Genomic DNA, 23,106 nt, shown 5'->3' with positions numbered 1-23,106 from the left:
CTTTGGTCATTTGTTTAGTGTCTTTATTCTTTCTTACAGGATTTTCTTTGAAAGGAGAATTTCAAAAACCTCTATTACTGTGGCAGTTTTCACCAAGGCTGTTTCAATTTTGGAATACCCCAGCGTTCAGCATCTGGTTTTCAAACTCTGTTGAATCAGGCTGGAAACAGACATCTGAAGTGACTGTTTAGCAAAATATTTTTTCCCCAGTGGTCTAGAGTGAAAAATATGCAAATATGAATAAAATGAGCTCATTTGGAAGGCACCAAGCTTTAATGAATAACCATTTATATAACAGCAAAATAAAACAAATTAAAATTTGTTGTGAACACAAGCTCTTTTAAAAGAACAAATTAAATGAACACACTGAGAGTTAAATCAAGACACTGGAGGCTTTAGAAAGCCTGTTCTCTGCATGAGAGGTGCTGAATAAAAGAGGAATCAAATAAGATTTTCACAGAATTGGCACAAAAGTATTTTTATTTCTAACATAACACTATCCAGCCTAATAACAACACACCGAGTTGAAATCCTACTCTAGTACATTACTTGAGGTGAAACAGTGAGGAAAATGTATCTGTTGCCCATAAACCCTGTGCAATTTCCCTAGAAATGGCAGTCTCACTGGAGGGTTTGTTTGTTGATGTTACATCTATATCTGGAAATTATCATCAAACTGAATGTTTTTCTTCTCTACGAGGCTGGATGGTTTTAAAGGGGGAAAACCAGCAAGAAGAAAATACTGCAAATATCTGCTTTGCTGTTTTGGGTTTTCCTTCCTTCCTTCCTTCCTTCCTTCCTTCCTTCCTTCCTTCCTTCCTTCCTTCCTTCCGTCAGAGCAATATAATTCCATAGTTAATGGAATTTATAGACAACAGTTGTACGCCTGTATGACTCAAGATTTTATGTGAGAATTATTTTCTCTCTGGTATCTGGAATGCTAAATGTATTAATTTTGGCTAAATTCATGTAAATGCTGAGTTTTCTTGCATATCATGAAAACAAAAAAGATGTGTTTCAAATCCTTTTTAACTGCAGAAGCACAGCTAAAACTCCATTCTTAAAATAATGCATCTTAGAGTAAATACAAACGTGCCAGCTAATGTGAACAGGGGACTGAAACAAATACCTCCTGAGGTCACTTCCAACTTCCTCTTATTCTCTGGTGCTATGAAGGATACTTGTAGGCTGGCACAAGAAAAAAATCTATATAGAAACTTCAGCAGAATTTTATATAATGGGGAAAAGAAGAAGGCAACTTCATGAAGTTCATGAGATATCAGTATTTTTATCCAATTTAGATAATAAGCAATAATTATTTTGATTTTTCATGCTATGGAAAATATTTGTGGATGGATAAATTGAATGTTAATTTTAAAAATTTATCTTGTATTAACAATTCCCATATCTCTTGTGCTTTATGTTTTTTTCCTTTAATATGTTATAAATAAATTGCCAAACAAATGTCAGACAATTAGCAACCACCCACCTAAGCTGAATGGCACAAAAGACATTTATGTGATGCTTAGTCACATTTTTTGCTAACACTAATAAATCCTCTCATGATTATTTGAGACAGGCTAGTCAGGACTTTCCTCCAACTGTGGAAGTCTTCATTTTGGAAAAAGAGCAAGGGGAAGTCTACTCGAACCTATAGTGAAGTTTTTGCAGAATCTGGATCTGATGCAATTCACTTGTCTCACAAACTCAAATCTCAAGTCTGCTGGTCCAGTAGATAGTCCTATTTCATATGAATAAATGAGATAATCTGGCAGAACTTGTGTGAATTGCAGTGCATTTGTGCAGCACTCTGAAGGCCTCTGCTGCCTGAAAGTCAGGAAGCACACCTTTCCACTGAAAACTTCATACTGGTTTTACGCTGTGGTTGGCACTTCATAGTGGCACTCCTTAAATTGATTGTATTGATAATTTTTCATTTTCTGTCCTTTAACAGCTGGAAACAGTGAAAGCGATGGCCAAGAAGCGGTGAGGAAAATAAAAGAAGAAACTTTGACTGGAAAAGGTACAATATTATAGCCTTTCCTTTAAGGAACTATTTTTCCTCTCTTTTTGCTTCCATCTCCCTTGATATGATGTCCCCATGTCCCCTTGTGTATTGCTAAGGTGTTTTTTGTTTTTTGTTTTTTTTTTTTTTAAATTTGAGGCACTGGATTAGGTTGCCCAGAGCAGCTGTAGATGCCTCTTCCCTGGAAGTGTTCAAAGTCAGATTGGATGGGGCTCTGAGCAAACTGCTCTGGTAGAAGATCTCCCTGCCCATGGCCGGAGGTTTGGAGCTAGATGGTCTTTAATATCCCTTTAAACCAAAGGATTCTGTGATTCTATGAACCAAATTCCTGAAATAAATCTGACTCAGGGGTAAAATGCATAGGATATTTTTTAAAAAATGTTTTCAGCCTTGTTTGACTTTACTGTTTGTCATTGCAAAAGGACTACCTGCAAGTTACAGTCTGCCTGCATATGCATATGTGTATGATTTAATAAATAGGAAAAAATTCAGAATGCCAGTAATTTTTGCTGAGAGGAGGATGACAGCAGATAAGAGGGTGTGCTCAATTTCTTTGCTTGTTTTAAGAGCTAATAGGTTTTTGAAAGATCAAGGCTGCTTTATTGGGTTATTGGACATATTAATAGGTTATAGTACTTTGCAAAGTAAAACCATTTTTTTAAGTATAAATGAAAATATCATATCATAAATAAAAATGAAAGCCTAAATTCCTACTTTTTTGTGGTTCTTCTCTTATTTTCTTTATCTGATGATCTATCATGTTTGCAGAGGATTAGGGACAGCATAGCTTGATAACTAAGAGGAAAGGCATGTTCCACACTTCTTGCTCTGTGACTGTAATCTACAGTTTAGGGTGGAGGTTGGTGCAGCTCATATTTTTGTCCCTGGGTATCACTGGGTGTAGTTCCTAGTAGTGCATGGTGTTTCATTCCTGACGCTTTGATGTGTCATTTCTTGGCAAAATAATAGGGCAGTGTTCCTAGTCCAACCTATTTAGGATCTTCATGTCTTCTTCTGAGATCTGATTCTGGTTTTGTGCCTCTAATAATTACTGTTATGATGATCAAAATACATGTTAATTATTGTGTTAAAAAACCCTTTCATTAAGATTTATCTTTTGACTTAAATAAATGTGCATCCATTATAGCCTCAGGATACATGTATGCTAGTTAAAAGGTTCATAAATTAAGGCATAGTTAGAAGCATCATGAAAGGAAAAAGGTAATTATTACATCATTAAAATCTTTTGCTGGAAGTTTCTGTACAGAGACCAAAACCAGTTGGAAGTAATTAAGTCACATGACTTGCATGAAGCTGAATTAACCAAGGTCCGTCTTATTTTCTTCGTTCTGTGTGATCACAGGCTTTTCTAGCACTCCAGTCTTGATTTTTCTAAGTAAAGTCAGTTATAGCCCTCAGTTATAAACTGTTAAGATATAGATGTCAGTTTGAGGAAGCTGAAAGTGTGTTTAAAGTTGACTGAAGTTGTTTCTCATTGTAATTATTTTGACTGAGGCTTAAGTAATCTCAGGCTCCGACAGGTTTGCCTAAAAATAAATTGGAAGAGAATTGTCCTTTCAGAATTTCTCACTGATTGAGGGAAATTTGTGTTTACAAGTCCAATGTCCTGTACAAAAGACTTGTGCAGAACTGAGTTCCACTCCTGTATTACTTTTATATCAATGAATTTGCCCTTTGCTTTTAATAGGATGTTTGTGTGGATACTGTGATCAAGGCAGGGCTGTGCAAGAGTATCACTTTTTCAAAAGCTACAATTCAAGATCTGCATAAGTCACTGCATAAAAACATTATTGGTTGTCTTGACCCTTTTCCCCTGCTTTTTCTTGGAACATTTTTCATGGCCCATATGAAAACATTACTTTGCAGAAACTGGTCCCATCAGGAACATCAGACTCTTGAAGGAGAACTACTCAAAATTGAATTGTTGGGCAGCCAGTATAGTCAAGGATTGGGACAATATAGCTAGTATGGACAAACAACATGACTGGATGCCATCAGTTTGTTATCCAGATCTGAGATCTCTTAGAACAAAGAAAATGTCCTTGTTTTTTATCAGGTTAGACAGCAGAAGGGAGCAAAAGACCTTGTCCTCTCCTTGTTGCCTGGCTGAGCCATACATAGCACAAACATCCCCAGAGACAGCTCTGGGAAAATGCCAGGCTTATTGAATGCAAGTAATTACAATGTTTTTAAGGCACTGTCATCCTTCTCTGTCTCGGCCCACTGTCTGTCTGGAGCTCTGTCTGATATCTAAGGGTAAGTAGTTTTACTTGACATAATCTGTACTTACTTCTGGGACAAGTGAGATTCAAAGCATGTACATAAGTAATTCCTATGAAGCAGCTGATGTGCTAACAGTTGCAGAGGAGGATAAAGGATAGTAATAAAAAGGCTATGCATGTTGGTGATGGGAATTTTTTTGTAAAAGCATGGCAAGACAAGAAAAAAGATGGACAAAACTTCTGAATATAGGGAGGCAGGAAGCCTGGTTTCCCATGCTGGAGACATGGAAAGCAGAGCCAAAGGCGAGAGAGAGTAGAGTACTGGAAAGGAAAGCAGTTGCAGCCATTTACCTACAAAGCAGTGATGCTAAAGGACTCAGAAAATCTAAGCAATGTATCACATCTTCCATTCTCCCATCCTCTTCCCTGGTGCTGCATCAGAAACCTTCTCGGTTCCTCTCCCTGCTGATTCCAGACTGTTTAAATTTTGGGTCTCTATTCTGGGCAACCTATTGCAAAGTGTAAGGAGGGAGGACATAAATGGGCAAATGTGTAGAAGTAAATAAGCTACAGCTCCTTGGGGCATGAGAGACCCAATTAGCTTAACCATCAGAACCTCTTCCATGATAAAGAGATCACAGCCCTCAGATATCCAGAATAGGCCAGAAGTAGCGCTGCATTGTCATTAAAATTCTCACATGGACACTATTTCCAAAAGACCAAGAGCAACACATTGCTACACCCTGAATCATAAAGCTGGGAGAAGCCAGGATGATGTGGACATTCATCTTCCTTCCATTTGTTTAATTGGGAACTTGTGTTTTTAATAGTGTCAATTATATGGCTGGGAAAATCGTTGATGGCTCAGGATTGCCACAGAGATATTCTAATTGGATAAGTCTCTGATTTGCACATAGGGTGTGTCTGTGTAGTGTGTTCCTTAGTTAGATCAGTTGGGTGCTTTTCAGGCAGCCCTCAGCTCTTGGCTGCTTGCTGAGCACAGGTTCCTGTCAGGAATGGCACTGCAGATCCTGGCCTGGATTCCCTTTGGGCAGGACTGGCCTGAGAGGTGAGTTGCAGCAGTAAGAGAGCCTTACAGCATGAGAACAAACTTAAGAGTTTATCTGAACTAAGCCTTCCACAGATCTGCAGCAAGTGCCTGTGGCAGGTGCCCAGCACAAAATGAGCTCCAGAAATGGACTTCTGTTGATCCAAACTGCTTGTTAATGGAGCCATAACCATAGTTACCAGTCATGGACAAACTTCATTGAGGTGCAGAAATGGGAGGTTTCTGGGGTAAACTCAGCTCTCAATGATACTGGAGAAGAATCTCTCCATTTATATAACAGAATTCGATCTCCTAACTCAATTACCCTCAGCTTATGTCTCTGCAAATGAAAGCTGGTTTTAGCCTGATGATTACAAACATACAAATGTTGGAAATTCATATATAAACATGAATGAAAGCTTCATTCATTCCAGCAAAGGTTCATGAATGCCAATGGAATCAGCAATTAGCAAAACTTTCTGCATAAATATCACATAGCACAGTACCAAGGGAAGGCTCTCACAACCCGAATGTAGGAGCTGGAGTTGCAACTAGAGTCAAAGGAGAAAAAAATTAACATTTAGTGAGAAAAGAGGGTGTAAAAGTCATATTAACTGTAGACCTCTTCAAAAGGAGAAGCCTGCGTTTAATCTCACCCAACATTTTTGCGGCAATTCAAATAAAACCACAATTACAAAACTTCGAGCTAAATTCACAGCATTCATGATACTTCCATTTGAAGTCAGGTGAGAAAGGAAGAAGAGACTTTCTCCCTCAGAGTCAGAGGAATGCAGTGGCAACCAAATTGTGTCATTTACAGTCTGACCCACATCAAGACAGCGTGGGCCAAATAGTAGGATGAATTGTCTTAAAAACAATTCGCATGCATTTGACAAGCCTGGCTATTTCCCAGAGCATTCTCTGGAGATATTTATGCTACATGTGGCTCACCCAGGGAATAAGGAGATGACAAGGTCTCTTGCTCCCTTTTGTAGTATAACTTGCCAATAAATAAGGAATTTTTCCTTTTCATTAGAGATTTGAAATTGAGGAACTGATGTGAAAGAAGAAGGGCTAATATAGCTGCTGTGTACCATGTGTAATTACAGAATAACTCATGGGTGGTTTCTCCACCAACATTTGCTCCATATCAGGCACCATTTTTAACAGAGCAGTCAAGCTTTTTATGCTCTACACCAGACAGTTTGTTGTTGCCTTTCCCTGCAGGCTAGAGGAAGTCATCTGCTGAGTTCCCAAATACACAAACTTTTAAACTTAGTGGTGGAATATGCAGCGTGTCAGCTGGAGTTGTCTTCAGCAAGGAGTTCAGTTCAGCAAGGACTGATGCCTTGATAATATGTGTAAAAATGTCTGCCAGGACTTTTTCTTTTGCGTGGCATATCAAAGATATCATTATGGAAGTGGTCATCCAACCAGTCAAAAATAGTGGAAAATATTTGTTTTTGAGACATATCTTCTACAAGTGTGCATACGCAAGATTTTTTTTTGTGGGATAGTTTTGAGTTGTAAAAGCATAACATCCTGGGCTTGTGGCTAGACCTAATGTGGCTACTTTGTCTCTTCTACCACATCCTGCTATTGGAATATCCTTTCTATACCACTGCTGATGCTGAAAGACCTGCAGGATTGGTTTAAAGAGCTTCCGGACAATAACAGTGCAGTTTCCATCTACATGGTTTCTTTTCTCATGGTGATGCATTAACCCTAGATCTTGGCTTTAGCAGGTCAGTGACTGCCCTCAGTTAGAGTTGTGCAGCTGAACACAAGGCTTATGAAGACATCTTGAAAGCCGAGATGGTGATATGAATGGGAGTAGAGAAGTCTCAGTCTGACAGTATGCCACTTTGCAAGACTCTGTGGGGAAATGCAGTTTTTCTGCTTTGTCCCTTGATGACAGGTATAAGAACCTTGCCTAAACATTAAGATTTCTTTTCCTTCCATAGTCTCATCTGAGGTTATCTCAGGTATATTAAAGCCATATGAAAATATTTGAATATTGAAAAATATTGGATGTGTTAAACTTGATCTAAGTTTGTGACTGGATCCTCCCCATGCACAAGAGATGGAAGACTCCTTTCTGGAGACCAAGAAAGTAATGCATGGGCTAATACTTCTTCTCTGTGCTCATAGCACTTATGTCCCTTATCCAGTAAAGCTGGTGACTTTTTGCTTCACATTAAGCAGGGAAAATTTTAATCCACAGAAAGGTGTCTCCAGAGCCCTCTGAAAAAATTACTTAAGTGAAAAGTTTTCAAATCAATTGTTCTGCTTTTCTGTTTGTTTTGCATAATTCTTTGATGTAAAACCATGAGTAAATTTAGTAAGTCTTTTTGCTTATGTCTTTTCTTGTTCTCCTTTTGACTTCCAGTGTAACATGATACAAGATTTCCCTTCTCAGTTCTTACAGATACTTAAACTAATAGAGAACTCCCTATTTTTTGGAGTTTTTAAAAGACTTTGGAAGTTGAATAGTCATGTTAACGGTGTGACAAATCAGAAATTCAGAGCAATGTGAATATGGTTCACATAGCTGAGGATGAGTTGCATATCTGGATACTGAGATGGAGATAAAGCCTTTCAAATGTGAAATGTATTCATAATGCAGGCACAAGCTCTGCCTGTTGGTTTCCTGAATCCCTATTTCCATTGGAAATGTAAAACACATTTCATTAACAGGCTCTGCCACTAAGAAACATGATTTTCTCTTATTTAAATTATCTCTAATTGAAACTTAGAGACAAAGAAGTGCACAGGTGTAGCTGTAGGCAGAATAACAAAGTCCCGTCAGATGACTTGAAATGATTTTCTGACTGTAAATCACCAAAGCTTTGTGTGACTAATGGCACCAAAGCTCTGAGGTTAGAATTTTGCTGATTGTGCTGCCCTACTGAAGGCAATCTGGAGAAAGGGAGTTTCAAATTAAAATTGCCTCTTCAAGGCTGGAAAAAGCTCCAATTTCAGACTTTCACAGGATTTTGATCCTCTTGTAGGTACTTGTAGAGTCATGATGTTGTGCAGTGACTGAATAAAGGTGCTCCTGGGTTTGTCACCTCCTTTAATATGCCATTATTTTTTCCATCTTGAGCCAGTAGTTGCAAGCAGGTTGTGTGAGCTATTTCCAGACCTTGTCTGTTTTCAAGAAAATTGCCAGCATATACTGAAAGACAAAGCCAAGAAAAAAGCAATTTGTTTTCTCTCTGGAATGCTTTCATATTTCTCTTCCAAGAACTACATTATAGAGACCTGTCTTCTGTGGGTTACATGTAGAGCTTTAGAAGCTAATTTGCTTATAACAAGTAGAATATTTTCTGTGGAAATGCCATTGGCTTCTGTACTGGGGATCTGGTTGCCAAGAGCATGGACAACTCGTGGGCTGAAGTAAATGTGAAATAAGCAGAGCCTGTATGCTGTGTGAGCAACCTCCCAGGTGTGAGCTGCACATCAAACAACAGATGCTGGTCAGCCTGAGTGTGCAGGCAGTGCTGGTATTTCCTTGTCAGCTCCATCCTTGCAGCATTATGGGAAAGCTCCAGAGGAATCATAGCTAGAGAGGAGCGTCCTCACTTCTGAAGGACCAATGCCAGTGTGCCCATGCTTAATTTGTGTTTCAAGGACTATTTTTCAATGGCAAAGGATTGAAGCTCTGAATAGATGTCCCAGTTCTTAAATGGGTTATGAGCTAGGCTGTCCTCAGCAGTGCCCAGTGACAGGACCAGAGGCAATGAGAATGACCTAAAATGCAAGAAATTTCATTTCAAAATAGAAAACCATTTTGGTTTGGTTTGGTTTGGTTTGGTTTTGGTTTTGGTTTTGGTTTTGTTTTAGCATAAGAGCTTTTGGGTATCAGCAGAGGTTGCCAGAGAGTTTGTACATTCTCCATCTTGACAGATACTCAAAAGCCATCTGAACACAGTCTTGGGCAACCACCTCCAGGTGGCCCAGTATGAGAAGGGACAATCTCCTTCCAGCCTCAGCCACCCTGGAACTCTGTAAGTTTAGTAAATTTTAGCTGCCAAACCCACATGAAACCCTGTCTGCTTTGAGTGTCCAGACCTGAGTACAGGTACTGTAACATACACAGGTTCGAGGACTTCAGGGCCTCCCAGAAACTGTATCAGTGTTCATCCAATGCCAATATTAAGACTCTTAGGTGCATATAGTGGTAAGAATAGCAAGAATTTGACTATAATATAGTCTAGAGAAGTAGGTATTTGAAAAGAACTTCATAGCAGTGTAAAAAATCACATCTGCAAGTAAGAAAACATTCTGTAAAACAAAGGGAAGACATGTAGGAATGCTGATGTTTGGAGAAAGAATGAAGCAGCTTCCATTCTTGTTTCTTTTGGTGTTTTGGATTATTTTTTTTAATTGTTGTTGCCATTGTTGATTTTGTTGCTGTTGTTTGGGTGGTTTTTGTTCGTTTGGATGTTTTTTGTGTGTTTTGTTTGGTTGGTTTTTGGTTTGTTCTTGGTTTTTGTTTGTTGGTTTTTGTTTTTTCATTTAACATGCAGGGCATAGACTTTTTTTTAAGACTGAAGTTTTAAAATATAGGTTTCAAATTTAATGTGTTCAAGATTACATGACGCATGTCATCTCTGACACATTTTCATCATCTGACTGTAAATTATCATGCTCATGTACACTTTAAAACCCTTTTTAGCCTAAAGTCTTGCAGGAAGTGTGTAATGCCAGCATTTTTTAATGGTCTTTTCTGATACCTGGTGCTAGAAAATCTTGCTTGTAAGAAGAAAAAGAAATATTCCTGAAGATACTTATAGACTCTTTAATTAAGCCAAACATTTAACATGAGAATCATTACATGCCTAATAATCATGTCTCAGTTTGGATTTCTTTTCATATTTTGAGGCACTGTTTCTAGACAAGGTGATGTGAACTGTTACCGCCACCTGATTAATTTCCCCAAGATAGTGCTCAGCTGTATTTCATTCCTTATTTAATTTTAACATTATGTCTGCCACTGACTTCTCTTACGAAGATTATTGTTGACTTCAGGCTGCTTGGCAAGAGTAGCTCTTCACAACTGATGTGACTTGAGGAGACTAAATAAATCAAATCATCTTTCCAATATTTATTTTGACCTAGTTGAAAAATAATCCTTGCCAATGTTTTAGCTTCCAAGCATGAAAAATGTGAGCCTGTGGTTGGAGTGAGATCTCCATGGCTCTGAGCAAGATTTGCTGTTGTTCTCTCTTTCCTTTCATTTTACTCCAATCTCACTTATGCTCACTTTCAGTTTTTTAAAAAGTAATTTACAACAACTAAGCTTCCTGGAACATGGATCTCATTTAAATAGTACAGTGCATGTACTTCTGTCTCTTTAATAATTTGATGGCATATGAGAGGGAAAATAAAAGGAAGGAAAAATAATATAAGGAAAAAAACAATTTCTCCTTTTCAAAACTTTGTCATGGCAGCTGGGGGCTTCTGAATTGGAAGTCTGTAAAAAGTTAATTTTCCAACCTAAAATATTGCAGGCTTTCTCCTAGCTTACATTCAGCTCTTGAAAGTCAGTCCATGCAAAAATCCCATGGGCCTAATTGGAACAATTTTTTGTGAAGACAGAGTTTTTCCAAGAGATATGTCTGTTTGAATGAGAGTATTTATTGCCGAAAGAGAGACAGAAACACTTTTACCCTCATATCTACAAAATTACACAGAGAAAGTGCAGAATCTCTGTCGAAGGGATTAACTTGAAAAGTGGCAGTTCGTGTTCAGCCCGATCCAGATCAAAGGCTTTTCATCCCAAATGTGTTTATGTCCCAGACTGCTGTACTATAAAAGACAATCTTTGCTTTAGAATCTAGACCTTAAAATCTTCTTGAATTAATAAACTTCTGTTATCAATGCTTTGTGTTGACTTGCAAATGCATACCATAAATTATTCAGGGTTTTTTAACAAGAAAATTTTGCAAAAGTTTGTTTTAAAAAAGATTTTGTTTAAAAATTGCCACAATATGGAAGTATTCTATGGAAAACTTCTTTTTTGTGAGTCTGAACCCTCTTTCCGTCAGTCTGTTTGGTTTGTTTTTTGTTTTTTTCCTTTGAGCTAATGCAAAAATTAATTGTTCTGTCCCTGGGTAAGTGAAGTCTTCAAATGTGATTTCCTTCAAGACTTTTTTTCTGAAAGTAGAAGACAAAGCACATCTCCAGTGCCATGAAGGCCCATACTTTGAAATATTAGCTATAGATAATAGAGGGAGATATCAAAAAATGTGGTCATTTGGGATAGAGCAAGGCTGATATACTGAGCAGTTCTCCTGAGAGTCTTAGAGTCTTCCTCCAGTTAAGATGATCTCAAGTGGCTGGGAGAAAACTGTTATATTAGAACATATATGAAACAACTTTTTAGTCTGGAATCATAATCCTGTAGTTACCTTGACAATTACCAATGATACATAACTATATTTTGATTGCGTCTCTAGATGCCCTTTCAATCAGTCCTAGAGACAGAAGAGACAGAATATTGTTTGTTTGTTTGTTTGTTTGCTTGTTTTTAATTTATTGAACCTCTAGAAACATGCTAGTCAGAAAGCACTACCCATTTCTATGTTTCTACCCAGCAGGATAAAATAGCATGTTTGCCATTGCTTGCGAAAGATAACAATTTGTTGCAGTATTCCCATACCCAATTAACTTTTTCTTCATCTCAGTGCAATCAAAAGTAGAGCATTTGGGGCAATGTTGGCATTTATTGGTGAGCGTTGGGCCCCAGGGTGTCTGGCAGTGTGTCTGTGGGGATGGGCAGAAAGCACCATGGCTGCAGCAGCTTTGGGGAGGTGACAAGCTGAGCTGAGAGCTCCTTCACCCCCTCTGAGCTCCGAGCTCTGCTGCTGTCTCCTTGTGAGCAGGATGTCCAGGCAGAGGTCTGGGGCAGAGCCCAGTGTCTCAGCCTCATGCACTGGGTGCACAGTCTTTAGGGGAGTCTGAAATAGAGATCTTAGTAAGATTTTGGTGCTTTTTTGTGGGTTTTGTTTTGGTTTTGGGTTTTTTTGTTGTTTTTTGGTTTGGTTTGGTTTGGTTTGGTTTGGTTTTGGTTGTGTTTAAATGACAAAGAACTTGTCAGGTAATGTAAATTATAGTCCGGAAATACCATTCTTAGGCTGTGTGAAAATATAGCACCTATATTCTTAGTATCTTAAATGTAATTTTACCTTATTTTCTGAAGATAATGTTTTGAAAGAAAGTCATTCTTTTGTGGTTCCAAAGTGTTTCCATGGGGGTTATTTTTCAGAAGCTAGGTGCAAAATGGCTAATCCTTCATTTCAGCTGGAAAAGTGCTACCTGCCAGCCCCAGTTTTAGAGATTTGTAAGGCAGCAAAATGAGGACAGAACAGGGGATTTAATTAATTTCTTTCAGCCTACAGTAAGAATCACATGCTCTGGGAGTCTGGGACAGTGGTGTAAGGAGTGGATGAGGGCTGAAAGGAAACAGTGGCTGTGGGCCCCTGCCTCAGTCTGTTCTCTGCAGCTTGAGGACGAACAGACCTGGGTGGTGCTTTCCCTGCCTTCATGGACCCTTTCCACAAGCTGCCATTGCAGCAACCTTTTAAAACACACCATCTTCTTGTGCTAAAAATTAGTGATGTTTTTCCTTCAGTTTCTTTTTAGCACCAGGTGTGATTATATGTCACTGATGATATAAGGAGTATTCAGTCTCAGAGGGATGGTATAAATATAGATTTTTTTTACTGACGCTTTTTAGTTTTAAAACATTTTTAAATAATTTCTCTTTTTTGAGGGTTAATTTCAGATTTTGAAGATTTATTTCAGATAATATTTTTTAAAATATAGTTTAGCCTTTGAGTTAAATAAAAATCAGCCTTCTACTGCAATGGACGCTATAAAAAGGAATATGTACCAGTGTGTTCAAAGAGCAACTGAATCAGACATATAAAATGAGAGAAAAAGGATGAAAAAAGGAAAACAGATAACAGAATGATAGGAGAGAAAAAAACTGCAACATGAATTTCACATTTCATGTTCAATTTTCTTTTCAAATGGTCATATTTTTTTAATTTAGTTTTAAATGTAATCCAAATTAGACAGTTAAGACACTAACATGCATGTTAATAAGCCTAAAAAATGGAAAGATACCAAAGGCTGGGAGAAAAGTGAGACTAAGGAGAAAATCAACAACTTGTCTAAGGAGTAGACAAGGATGAAGAAGCATATGAAGACAGAGAGAAAGAAAAACCTGGAAAGAAGTTACTGCCACATAAACTTGAAGGAGCATAAGATCATATCTAGAAAATATTACGTGCAGGGGCTGACTGTTTATTTAGTGTTTATGCTAAGCAGACTTTTGAGTAGATGTTCCCTGAATAAAGAATGGGAGTCACTCCATAGTTCAGGATTTCATTGTTGGAAGTTGCATTTATTACACCAAGATGTTACAGAAACTCTCAGAGTTTCTCTGTCAAAAGTGACACAGCTTTCACAGCTGTACCTGCCTACAAGGATGATCTGGGCTAGCACAGTGCACTCAAGACTTGTTTAACCTCCAGGTAGGATGTGTGAGGGTACAGGCTTTGTTTTAGCCCTCAGCTTGCATATTTCACACTAATGTTCCATCAAGGAAAACTGTATGTTTTCCTTTCCATTCTGCATACTTAACTTTCCTTGTCTTCTCTGAAGATCTTCCAAAGTGTTCAGCATTCCTGGCACGTTTGTATTTCCATCTCTGTCTCTGTCTCTTTTCCCTTTCTTTCTTCCTCACTCTTTCTCTCCTTTCCTTACTTTATCTCTCTTTTTCCATCTTTCTTTAAAAAAAAATACAGACAGAAAATAAAGCTGTGTAACACATATCTGGCTGTTTCATATTATATTTAAGATGGTACTCATGTACTCATAGGAGTTGCTTTGCATTCTGTGGTTTAATGCAAGCCAGCATTAAATATCAATGGCAACAACCTGTAGCTTTATTGTGCTTTTTCGTTTTCAGTTTTAAAAATAATCCCAGATTAATGGTGCTTGTACAGTCAGAAAAGTTGCACATTTATAAATAGAACAATGTGATTTGCTATTCTCCATACTTCATCCACTATGTTAACTTTTTTTAGTTTCTCTTTAGCTGGCTACTGAGATGGAGACATAAACCTACTGCCCAACCAGGAAAAACAAGGTTCTTCATTGATTTTATATAGGATTGGAAGAGTACACATGAATGATATGGATTGCATGATATCCTTTCTCTGGTAACTATTATGTTAAATTAGTTTCAAAGCTGTCAAATTAAAAAACACAAAGTAAGAGTGACATGCTATGTCTAGTGGGTGTTTTTGTCCTAGGAAGAGGTATCATGCTAGCCTTGGGAAAAGCCTGAAAGATAACTTCCATTATTATTCAACTGAAAAGCAGAAAAGAGTTACTGAATCATTAAGCTAATTTTGTCTAAAAGGGATGAAATAGCTACTGATGGGTTTTCTTCTCTTCTTGTGTTCCTGCCCTCTACATTTCAATGTCTTCCTGGCATCTCCATTCCCACTAAACCATCTCTCTGTCCTTTTCCCAAACCTTCCTTCTCAAGTCCTGTATGTGTTTCTAAATATTTCTGCCTTCCTTTTTTTTATGTCTCAGAACTACAAATTCTGAGTTTGGCTGCCAAAGGCAAGGCAGAAATAGGTATCAGTGGGCAGACACAGAAATTTAAAGGCAGGAACTTAACCTCTATTTATCCATCTATGTATTTTCATCACTGCCCCCATCCAATTCCTGGTCAGTGTGGCTCTCTTTTACCCTTGACATGAGAGCTTTTTGGTCATCCCTTGCACAGATAAACATTTTCTCCTTCTCTAGGTTAGCAAGCAAAGCCCCTGAGTTATGCTATGAGGAAGGACATCCAAAGCCTCTATCCATGGCATGCATGCACAGAGCTTCCTCCTGCTGTCTAGGGACTGAAGACTCACACTGCTCTATTTGTTTTGTACTATAGAGGCTGAAAGGGCATTACAGATCACCACTAATCAGGTTAAAAACCCTGTTCATTCTTCCCCTTCTCTTTTGTGGCAGGTGCATTTGAAGTGCTTCTATTGGCATATATTGACCCAATTCTCAAACATTATTAAAATCTGGGAAGCTGTTTTAGTGGTTTTATGTTCATTCTGGACATGAACAGCAAGCAGGTAGAAACCTGTAAAACCACGCTGGAGCTTTAAGAAGAGAGAGTGAGAAAAAAACCCATTAATGTTACTTTTCCTTTCTTGCCTTTTTTTTTTTCTTTTCCCTTTTAAGTTGACTCATATCCTTCCCTGCAAAGGCCCAAGTAACTCCTTAAAGAGTGAACATTAAAGGAAAACAGATATAATATTATGGTCAAAAAAGAACTTGTCTTTTATGCAGAACTAAGAACTGTCAAGCATTCTGTACCTAACAGTTTGTATGATTACATTCAATAAACATGACTCACAAAGCTACTTGATTGTTGCATCCACATATTTCTAACCCTTGTGTGGGGAGTATTATAGCCTTCTAAATAATGGGGTTTAGGGCTGCAATTCCATGTCTTCAAAATAATGGAAAACTTACAATAGACTTTCACCTAATCAGGGATTCTACCTCACCATTTCAAACGTACTGCCTTAATTAGAAGCCTGCCTCAGATTTATCAGAAAGTGAAGTGACAATTCCGGCGATTAATCTAGACAGTTACTCAGAGGTACTCCAGGAAGGCCAGAATTTTGATCCTAGCTGGCCATTAATTTGTTCTGGGAGGCAAGTCTCATGGCTCTTCAAATATGAATCATAATAAGTGTGCAGGCAGCTGCTATTCCTACCCATGTACACATTGCTACTAAAAGACCCGCAAAGTAAATTTCTCTATTTCTTCAGTCAGTAAGAACTGTAATTCAACTACATATTTCAAAATGCGTGCCTTGTAGTATTTTTGTTTCCAATGAATTTACGGTAAATTGCAAGGATTGCTTTGAAGGCTTCTAAACCCTTATTTAGCCTGTACAGTGCTGAATAGTGGTGTGATTTCTGTATATGCCAGAGTTCATATATGCTAATGAGTCTGACTGCTTAGAAAACACCACAGAGCACCGGACTAATTTGCAGGGAGAGTAGCCTGTAAAGACTGGCTATTAGCTGGTTTCAGTCACCTTTCATCTGCACATTGCCTGACAAGCAGCTGGATTCTTCTGTGTTCCCAACAGCTTGCAATTCCAGTGCAATGAGGCTGAACCAGGCTTTTCTTTATTAAGGGTGAAATCAAGCCAAAAATAGTCTCTGTAACTGCTGTTTTCTTTTATTCATGCTAGTTACAGGCAACAAATCAAAGATCTTAGTTGCCCTGTATTATACACCCCTGCCCACAGTATGCACAGAGTTGCAGGCATTTTGCAGTCCTTCCTTTAATGAGCTTCTTATTTTGAAGAGGTCACACTCTTCCAGAACACTGTTTATTTTTCTCTGCTCAGGAGCAACACCTTTCATGTATCTGCAATCATTCCCCTGTTAAATGTTGTCTAATTGTGCACTTTTGCTCCATTTTTCAGGAAGTTCCTGATGATCCTCCCAAGCCTCTGTTAAACTATATATTTCTGTGTTGTCAGCAACTTTCACCACCTGTCTATTCAGCCTGCTTTACAGAACATACCTAACACCTGGCACCTAGCACTTTTTCGGGTATGAAGCAAAGGAACCACTATGTTTCTCTGGAGAGTGCTCAAAACTGGCAGTATGTAGAGGCAATGACTGCTCCTGGTGAACCATCAGGACCATCAGTCAGAGTGAGGTGCACAGGGAAAGGCTCTGCTTGGGGTCCAAACAAGCCTGACACTGAAAACTTGGGCTGGGTTTTTGGTTGGTTGGTTGGTTGGTTGTTTTTCCAGTGATGTGTGTACAGAACAGCAAATGTTCAAGTAAAACAAAGATGATTTGGAAATAGCCAGTGCCTTTGCTACAAATCAACTCCATCTTATAACACAGTTGTACTAAGCTCTGTGGAACTGAAGAATGAAGCTTGCAGGTTGCAAAAGCAAGGAGCTGAAGGCACCAAGAAGGTAGCATGCTAGGATGCAAGCTGCTGCTGTGTAGCTTCTTTGGAAAGAAGGTATTTTATTCAGGAGTTCTCCTGTATATTACCTACCGCAGTGTGTGGGTATCAAGTCTGCTGAGAAGATGGAAGAGCAAGCAGTTAGACACAGAGCAATGGGAGTGCTGTGTCGACTGATCGGAAACCTTGTCTGGAAAGTGAAGCTGATTTTAAGTGAATGCAGCAAGGAAATATATAGAGAAAAGTTGGATAAATCTGGAGGCTTTTTTTTCGTTTTTGTTGGAGTAAGAGAAGGAGTCAGGAAAATATGAGCTGCCAGCAAGAACATTAGAAGGCTCTATAGAGGTTTTTGTGAATACTGTGACAAGTGCCTTTAACATAGATATATTGAACTGAAAGGGTTGCAGGTACTAGCATGAAGACAGACAAGTAGATAAATGTAAGATTTTTCGAGTTGCTCTTTTATAGCATAGAGGATTTTTATCTCACAAGGATTTTTATCTCTTCAAGAAACAGGTCCAAGCCTAGGGATGCAATAATAATGGTGGAAGAGTTAGCAATAGCTGAGGGAAGACTGTGAAGTCAACTGCAACTGGAGAGCTGCTGGCTATATTGGACACATGAACTGGATACACACAGATCCTTCATGTTTTTTAACACAATAAATAAACAGCAGTTGGTATTGAATCTTCATATACACTTTCAAGAGTGATATAAATTGCTGACTAAATGGTCATTTCAGTATCCTAGCTCATTTTGTGAAAGTCTCAGAAAGCAGAACAATGTGGATGAGATACAGGAATGGTTCTTAAAGATGAGCAAATGTTGGACTTTTTAATTATAGTCATCTCAGCCTCTGAATTCATGATTATGCTTTGTTCTTTGGACTTTTTTTTTAATGTCCTATTTATCATTACAGTGAAGATCTAAAAGCTTAATTTCACTATGTGATTATAGGGAGAGTTATAAATTGAGACACATTTTGGCTAGATATTAATCTTTTCTTATGTAAGCCAAAAGTGAAAACTCATAAAGGAAGTAATATTTTGTTTCTTCTCTAACATGTCAATAACAGCTTGTCTTTGGGGATTTCATCCTTTCCAAATTCAATTTTAGCACTTATGTGTTTACTTTACCTGTTTTAATTAAGAATTGGCAGGCATAAAAGAAAAAAAAATCTATCTTATGAGCTGATATGATCTTAGTTGAGAATGCCTGGCTCTCACATTGTCATTGATCACTTATTTTTGTGAGTTATATCAAGGCATACATGAGGAATATGTAATACTCCCCCATGGCAATATCTAGCAGAGAGAGCTGAGAGAGCCCAGGTGTTTTAACAAGGTGGTTTGAAAAGGCTCCAGAAGCAGTATGTGATTTTGGAATCCTTGGAAGAGACAAGGGACAACTTTCCAAACACCTGGACTCCTTGATCCATCTGTAGGATAAGCTTTCCTGCCTAAGATGTTGCAGCGTATTAATCATCTTTGCCATGTTTGACGAATTCTTTGTGGTGGAGCTCCAGAAAAAAGGTGCAATGTTTTTATGCAGATCTAATAGAAACATTGCCCCATAAAATGTATTCTTCCCTTCCTTGTTTCCTTGCAGGAAGACTGACGGGCAGGGGTCTGGAGGAAATGGGAAACAAGATGCCTTAGAATGCTTTAGAACTTCCATGTCCATATTTATTCTCACTCTAGTAACAGAGGGAAAAGTACAGATGCTTACCTAAATAATGGTTTCCTTTTTAACTCAAATGCAGTTTCTGAGTAGAGCCTTTCAAAGTGTGCAGTTGTGATAGATCAGACAGAAGCTGGGAAATGTTAAAATAGACAGAAATAGGGGTTTAGTTGGTTTTGCTGTGCAGGAGGGAAAACATGGGCGCCAGCAAAGCATAGGAAAAAAGGTAGTTGTGTTAGTGAAATAATTTCCTAATAAATGAATGCTATAAGCAAACTCATAAATCTCAAGGTTATTTAAGAAAAACAAATCATGTAATATACTGAAAAAGTTGAATCCAGTAGGATGTAAGATAAGATGATCAGCAGACCTTTTCTTAGATCTTTATGGAAAGAGAAAGAGGCCCCAAGACTGCATCTGATGCAACTTAGGAAGAATATATCACATGCAGTATGAAGTGATTATTAGTTACACTATTAAAAAAAATTTTGCCTGCTGTTGCCAGGCCTAACTTTAGCTTTTTGAAGTGCCTAACTTGTATTTTTGAATCATGTTGTTCTTTCATCTCCAAGATCAAAGAGCCTTGGACCTATTTAGGAATGTTTAGACTGTAATAGGCTCAGTATAACAGTGCCTGTTATATAGTACCTTCCCATGTCATGATTTTGGGTGATATAGGCACATAGCTTTCTGAGGCTGAGAAATATAATCTGGTCCCAATTGTTCCTCAAGAGCTATGTGTAAACTTAATGACCAAGAAAGTGCTTCTGACTGGTAGCATATGCATCCCATATCAGGGTAAGACAGCAGTACATATAGTGCTGACTTTGTTTTTCCAGAGAGAAAAAACCTTTGTTTTTCCAGAGAGAAAATCTGGAAACCCCAGAAAGCTACTCAGTTCTGGATAACTAGGGTACAGTATAACATGCTCCCACCAAATTGCTTGAATTGGAAATGGTCATCAAGTCAAAACCATTAGGGACATGGGTGTTTTTTTAAACATTCCACAGGGGGTGGGATAGAATGTGGTGAATGTATGAAATATTGAGATTCTTGAATTTCTGATCGAGGTGATCAAGTGATAAAATCATATTTCACCATTATGCAAGTTGGAGATTTCAAGAGCTAGCAACATGGGTTTAGAGGGAGATATATATCCTAGAGGTTTGTATGAAGCATCTTATCCACCCTGCTGAATCAATACCTCAGTTTCATCTCATGTAAGGACCTCATCTGGTACAAACAAGTTCTTTCAGATATGGGTGTTGTTTTTTTTTTTTTTTTTTTTTTTTTTTTTTTTTTTTTTTTTTTTTTTTTTTTTTTTTTTTTTCCTGAAGATGTCAGGAGACAGTGAGCATGGATCTCTTTCCTCATTCATGTAGCAACAGATGCCTTTGTGAGGAAGGAACTCAGGCATACTTCATGCATTTTTTTATTCCATGAAAGAAGGAAGGCCTTTCATTACTCAGCATGATATCCCCTTTAGAAACAGTCCTTTGGCATAGCTAATGTTGGGCATCCTATGGTCAGTCTGTCTAACCTCATCTATGCTATTGCTTAAACTCAGTGACTGAGAAAGCCTTTGTGGACTGTGTTGAGTAACTTGTGGTCTTCTCACTTGCTGAAGTTCCTCCGAGGGATAGCTTGGGCACTAAGCATGTCTAAGCCACCAGTGCCTGGGAGCTGATGGGAAGTGCTGTGGGAAGGAGCAGTAACTGATGGGCTGGACAAGCCCTCCTCCTGCTCAGTTTCAGCAAAAGCCACTGTGTAAAAAGCAGCTCTGCTGTGTTGCTATGGCTTGCATGTTTGCTCCAGTTGATTGTAGGACAATATTCACCTGAACTGGTCCTGAGGAACTGGAGTGCCCTTTGGCAGGCCATGAAGAAATAAAGAAACCAACACTTGGTGCTGCTGGTGAGGATGATTTTGGGATCTTGAACTCCGTCGCTTGTGGTACTGGGCTGAGCTCAGAACTCCCTACTAGCCTCAGCCATTTGAGAACTGACTGAGTCCTTCAAGCTCTTTACCCAAACACTTTCACTACTAACAGGAGAGAGAGTGGCATATCTGAAAGGTGATTTTCTGCACCTTAGAGAGCTCTATTAAGGACAACAGCCTAAGTGGCTAGATGGAGCTAGACAGCTGACATCTAGGCAACTCTAGCTAACTGATCACCTCCTTTCTTTCTGAATTTTTGCTGCCATGAAATAATTCAGTCCTTTACAGGGAGGACAAGTGTTGGAATTAGTGAAAGAACAGATTAAAGGCTCCCAGGAATATATATATATATAAATATTTCAATATGCTACAAAACAATTGGTGTCTCTTTGTAGGAAAATTTATATATATATATATATATACACATATTTCTTATATGAGATAAGGAAGAATAATTTAACAAATAATACACCTACCACTTCCAGACAAACTCAAAAGAGATGGGTGCTAGGATAGCTGGCCTCAGTCCAGTAAAGCCATTTGGCATGGGTAACCCTTAACAAAAAGAAATCTGCTTAGCTCCCCCTCTTTTTGCTTTTTAAAGCATTGATCTTGTGTCTTGATCCATTTAGCCTATTGGGCTGGAGTGTTTGAGGACCCACAAGGGAAAGGCCACAACCTGGTCCAAGGTTATGTTTATCAGCCACCCCCGCCATCACCCAAAACCAACCTGGTGGATTTTTTTACACCCCTGAACCCAAAGAGTTTTCCTTTTCTGCAGTTTCTGTGTGTTGCATTCCAGCCCTCACCCAGTCCCTTATCTTTAAACCTGGGTGAAATTTGTATGACTCAAGATATGTCAACCAGGATTTGAGCCCCATGTTAACAGAGCCAGAGCACGACCATTATTGATCACAAGCACAGAAGGGAAGATTTAACCTTTGCAACACTAACGGTTTGTTCTTTCTCTAGTTTTGATTTTACTTTGGGGGCCAGGGAGAACTTGGATCACTGAATGAAACAGTAAAGGGCATGAAATAATTTGTGCCATTTATGGAATAAATAGTTTAGATTAGGACCCATCAGAATTTTTCAATAACGTAGCCAGTTATAAATTTTTGTAACAAGAATACATCACTGAGATCAGAGATTTTGTTCCTGAATATTCTGAAATTACACAGTGTATTTATATTTCTCTGTGTTTCTGGTGAACAGTTCTAGCTCCCCATGGGTCTTCTGAATTGAGCCAGTGGTGAAACTTTTCTTTTCTGTATGATGTTGATTGGTGTAAATGTGCCAGGGTACATGATCTGTGAGTTAAAATCTGCATTGAGACTCCAAAATTTTATTTGATGGTTCTGCCTTAAGGCCAAGCATGAACAACTGATATTTTTCCCTATTTCAGTTCCTCTGCCTGTGTCTTCTTGTTGAAGCAAGAGACACAGTAAAATCTCTGGGCATCCAAACTGCCTTCTGATTGTGCCAAATAGTGGCTATTCATCAATGAGATACTTTGCTATGTAAGATTTCAGAGAAATGTAGATATGCTAAAAGGAAAATACAAAAATATTAGGAGTTACTTTTCTTGTTAATCTATTAATCTAACTGTTATCTATGAATATCCCTAGACATACCTTATGTATGTTTGCATTTGCTTCGTGCAGTGGAATTTTCCTTACTGCCTCAGAAAGAAGCTCTGACCTCTGTGAAAGACTGTGGGTGTGATGGCCACAGCTCCAGCATCCAACCCTCATACAGAAGCACACTTCTAGTGCATGTACTCAGTATCAACATCTAGACATGTTAGCTACAGCTCTCAGTTCTGTAGCTTCCAAAAATGTAATTTCCAGGCTAGCACAATGCTGCAAATTGTCTGATGCCAAGAGCAAAGGCCAAGTCTTCTTTGTCTGGAATGTTTTGTCTATTCTGCAGAGATCTGCACAGTACTGTGTCTGTACTTGCTGGTGAGGTGCCTGTGCATAGCATCAGTGTAATGCAGATACACCTTACCTTTCTCATTCCGTATTTCAGGCAGATGCTCCAAGTTCAAAGCAGTGTCATCTGCCCCTTCCATGAGCAGAGAACCCTTGGCAGATATGTTCCTTCCTACGTAAAGGTTGCAGGCTGCCACCAC

The 23,106-nt window shown here is 38.5% G+C and overlaps 1 protein-coding gene across 1 annotated transcript in view; it reads left to right on the top strand.

Annotated features, from left to right (window-relative positions):
• Window positions 1–23,106, top strand: part of DHRSX (dehydrogenase/reductase X-linked) — a gene marked incomplete at its 5' end in the record, with an annotated part of 164,582 nt that overhangs the window by 46,826 nt on the left and 94,650 nt on the right. The window contains one exon of the mRNA XM_083855228.1: window positions 1,955–2,023. Within this exon, the coding sequence (XP_083711354.1) occupies window positions 1,955–2,023 (69 nt within the window). The remainder of the gene's footprint in view (window positions 1–1,954; window positions 2,024–23,106) is intronic.

The sequence above is a fragment of the Zosterops lateralis genome (genome assembly GCF_965231275.1).
Source record: "Zosterops lateralis genome assembly, chromosome: 2".
NCBI classification, from domain to species: Eukaryota; Metazoa; Chordata; class Aves; order Passeriformes; family Zosteropidae; genus Zosterops; species Zosterops lateralis.
The sequence above is the reverse complement of the archived record's forward strand: the minus strand, read 5'-3'. Positions and strand labels throughout refer to the sequence as shown.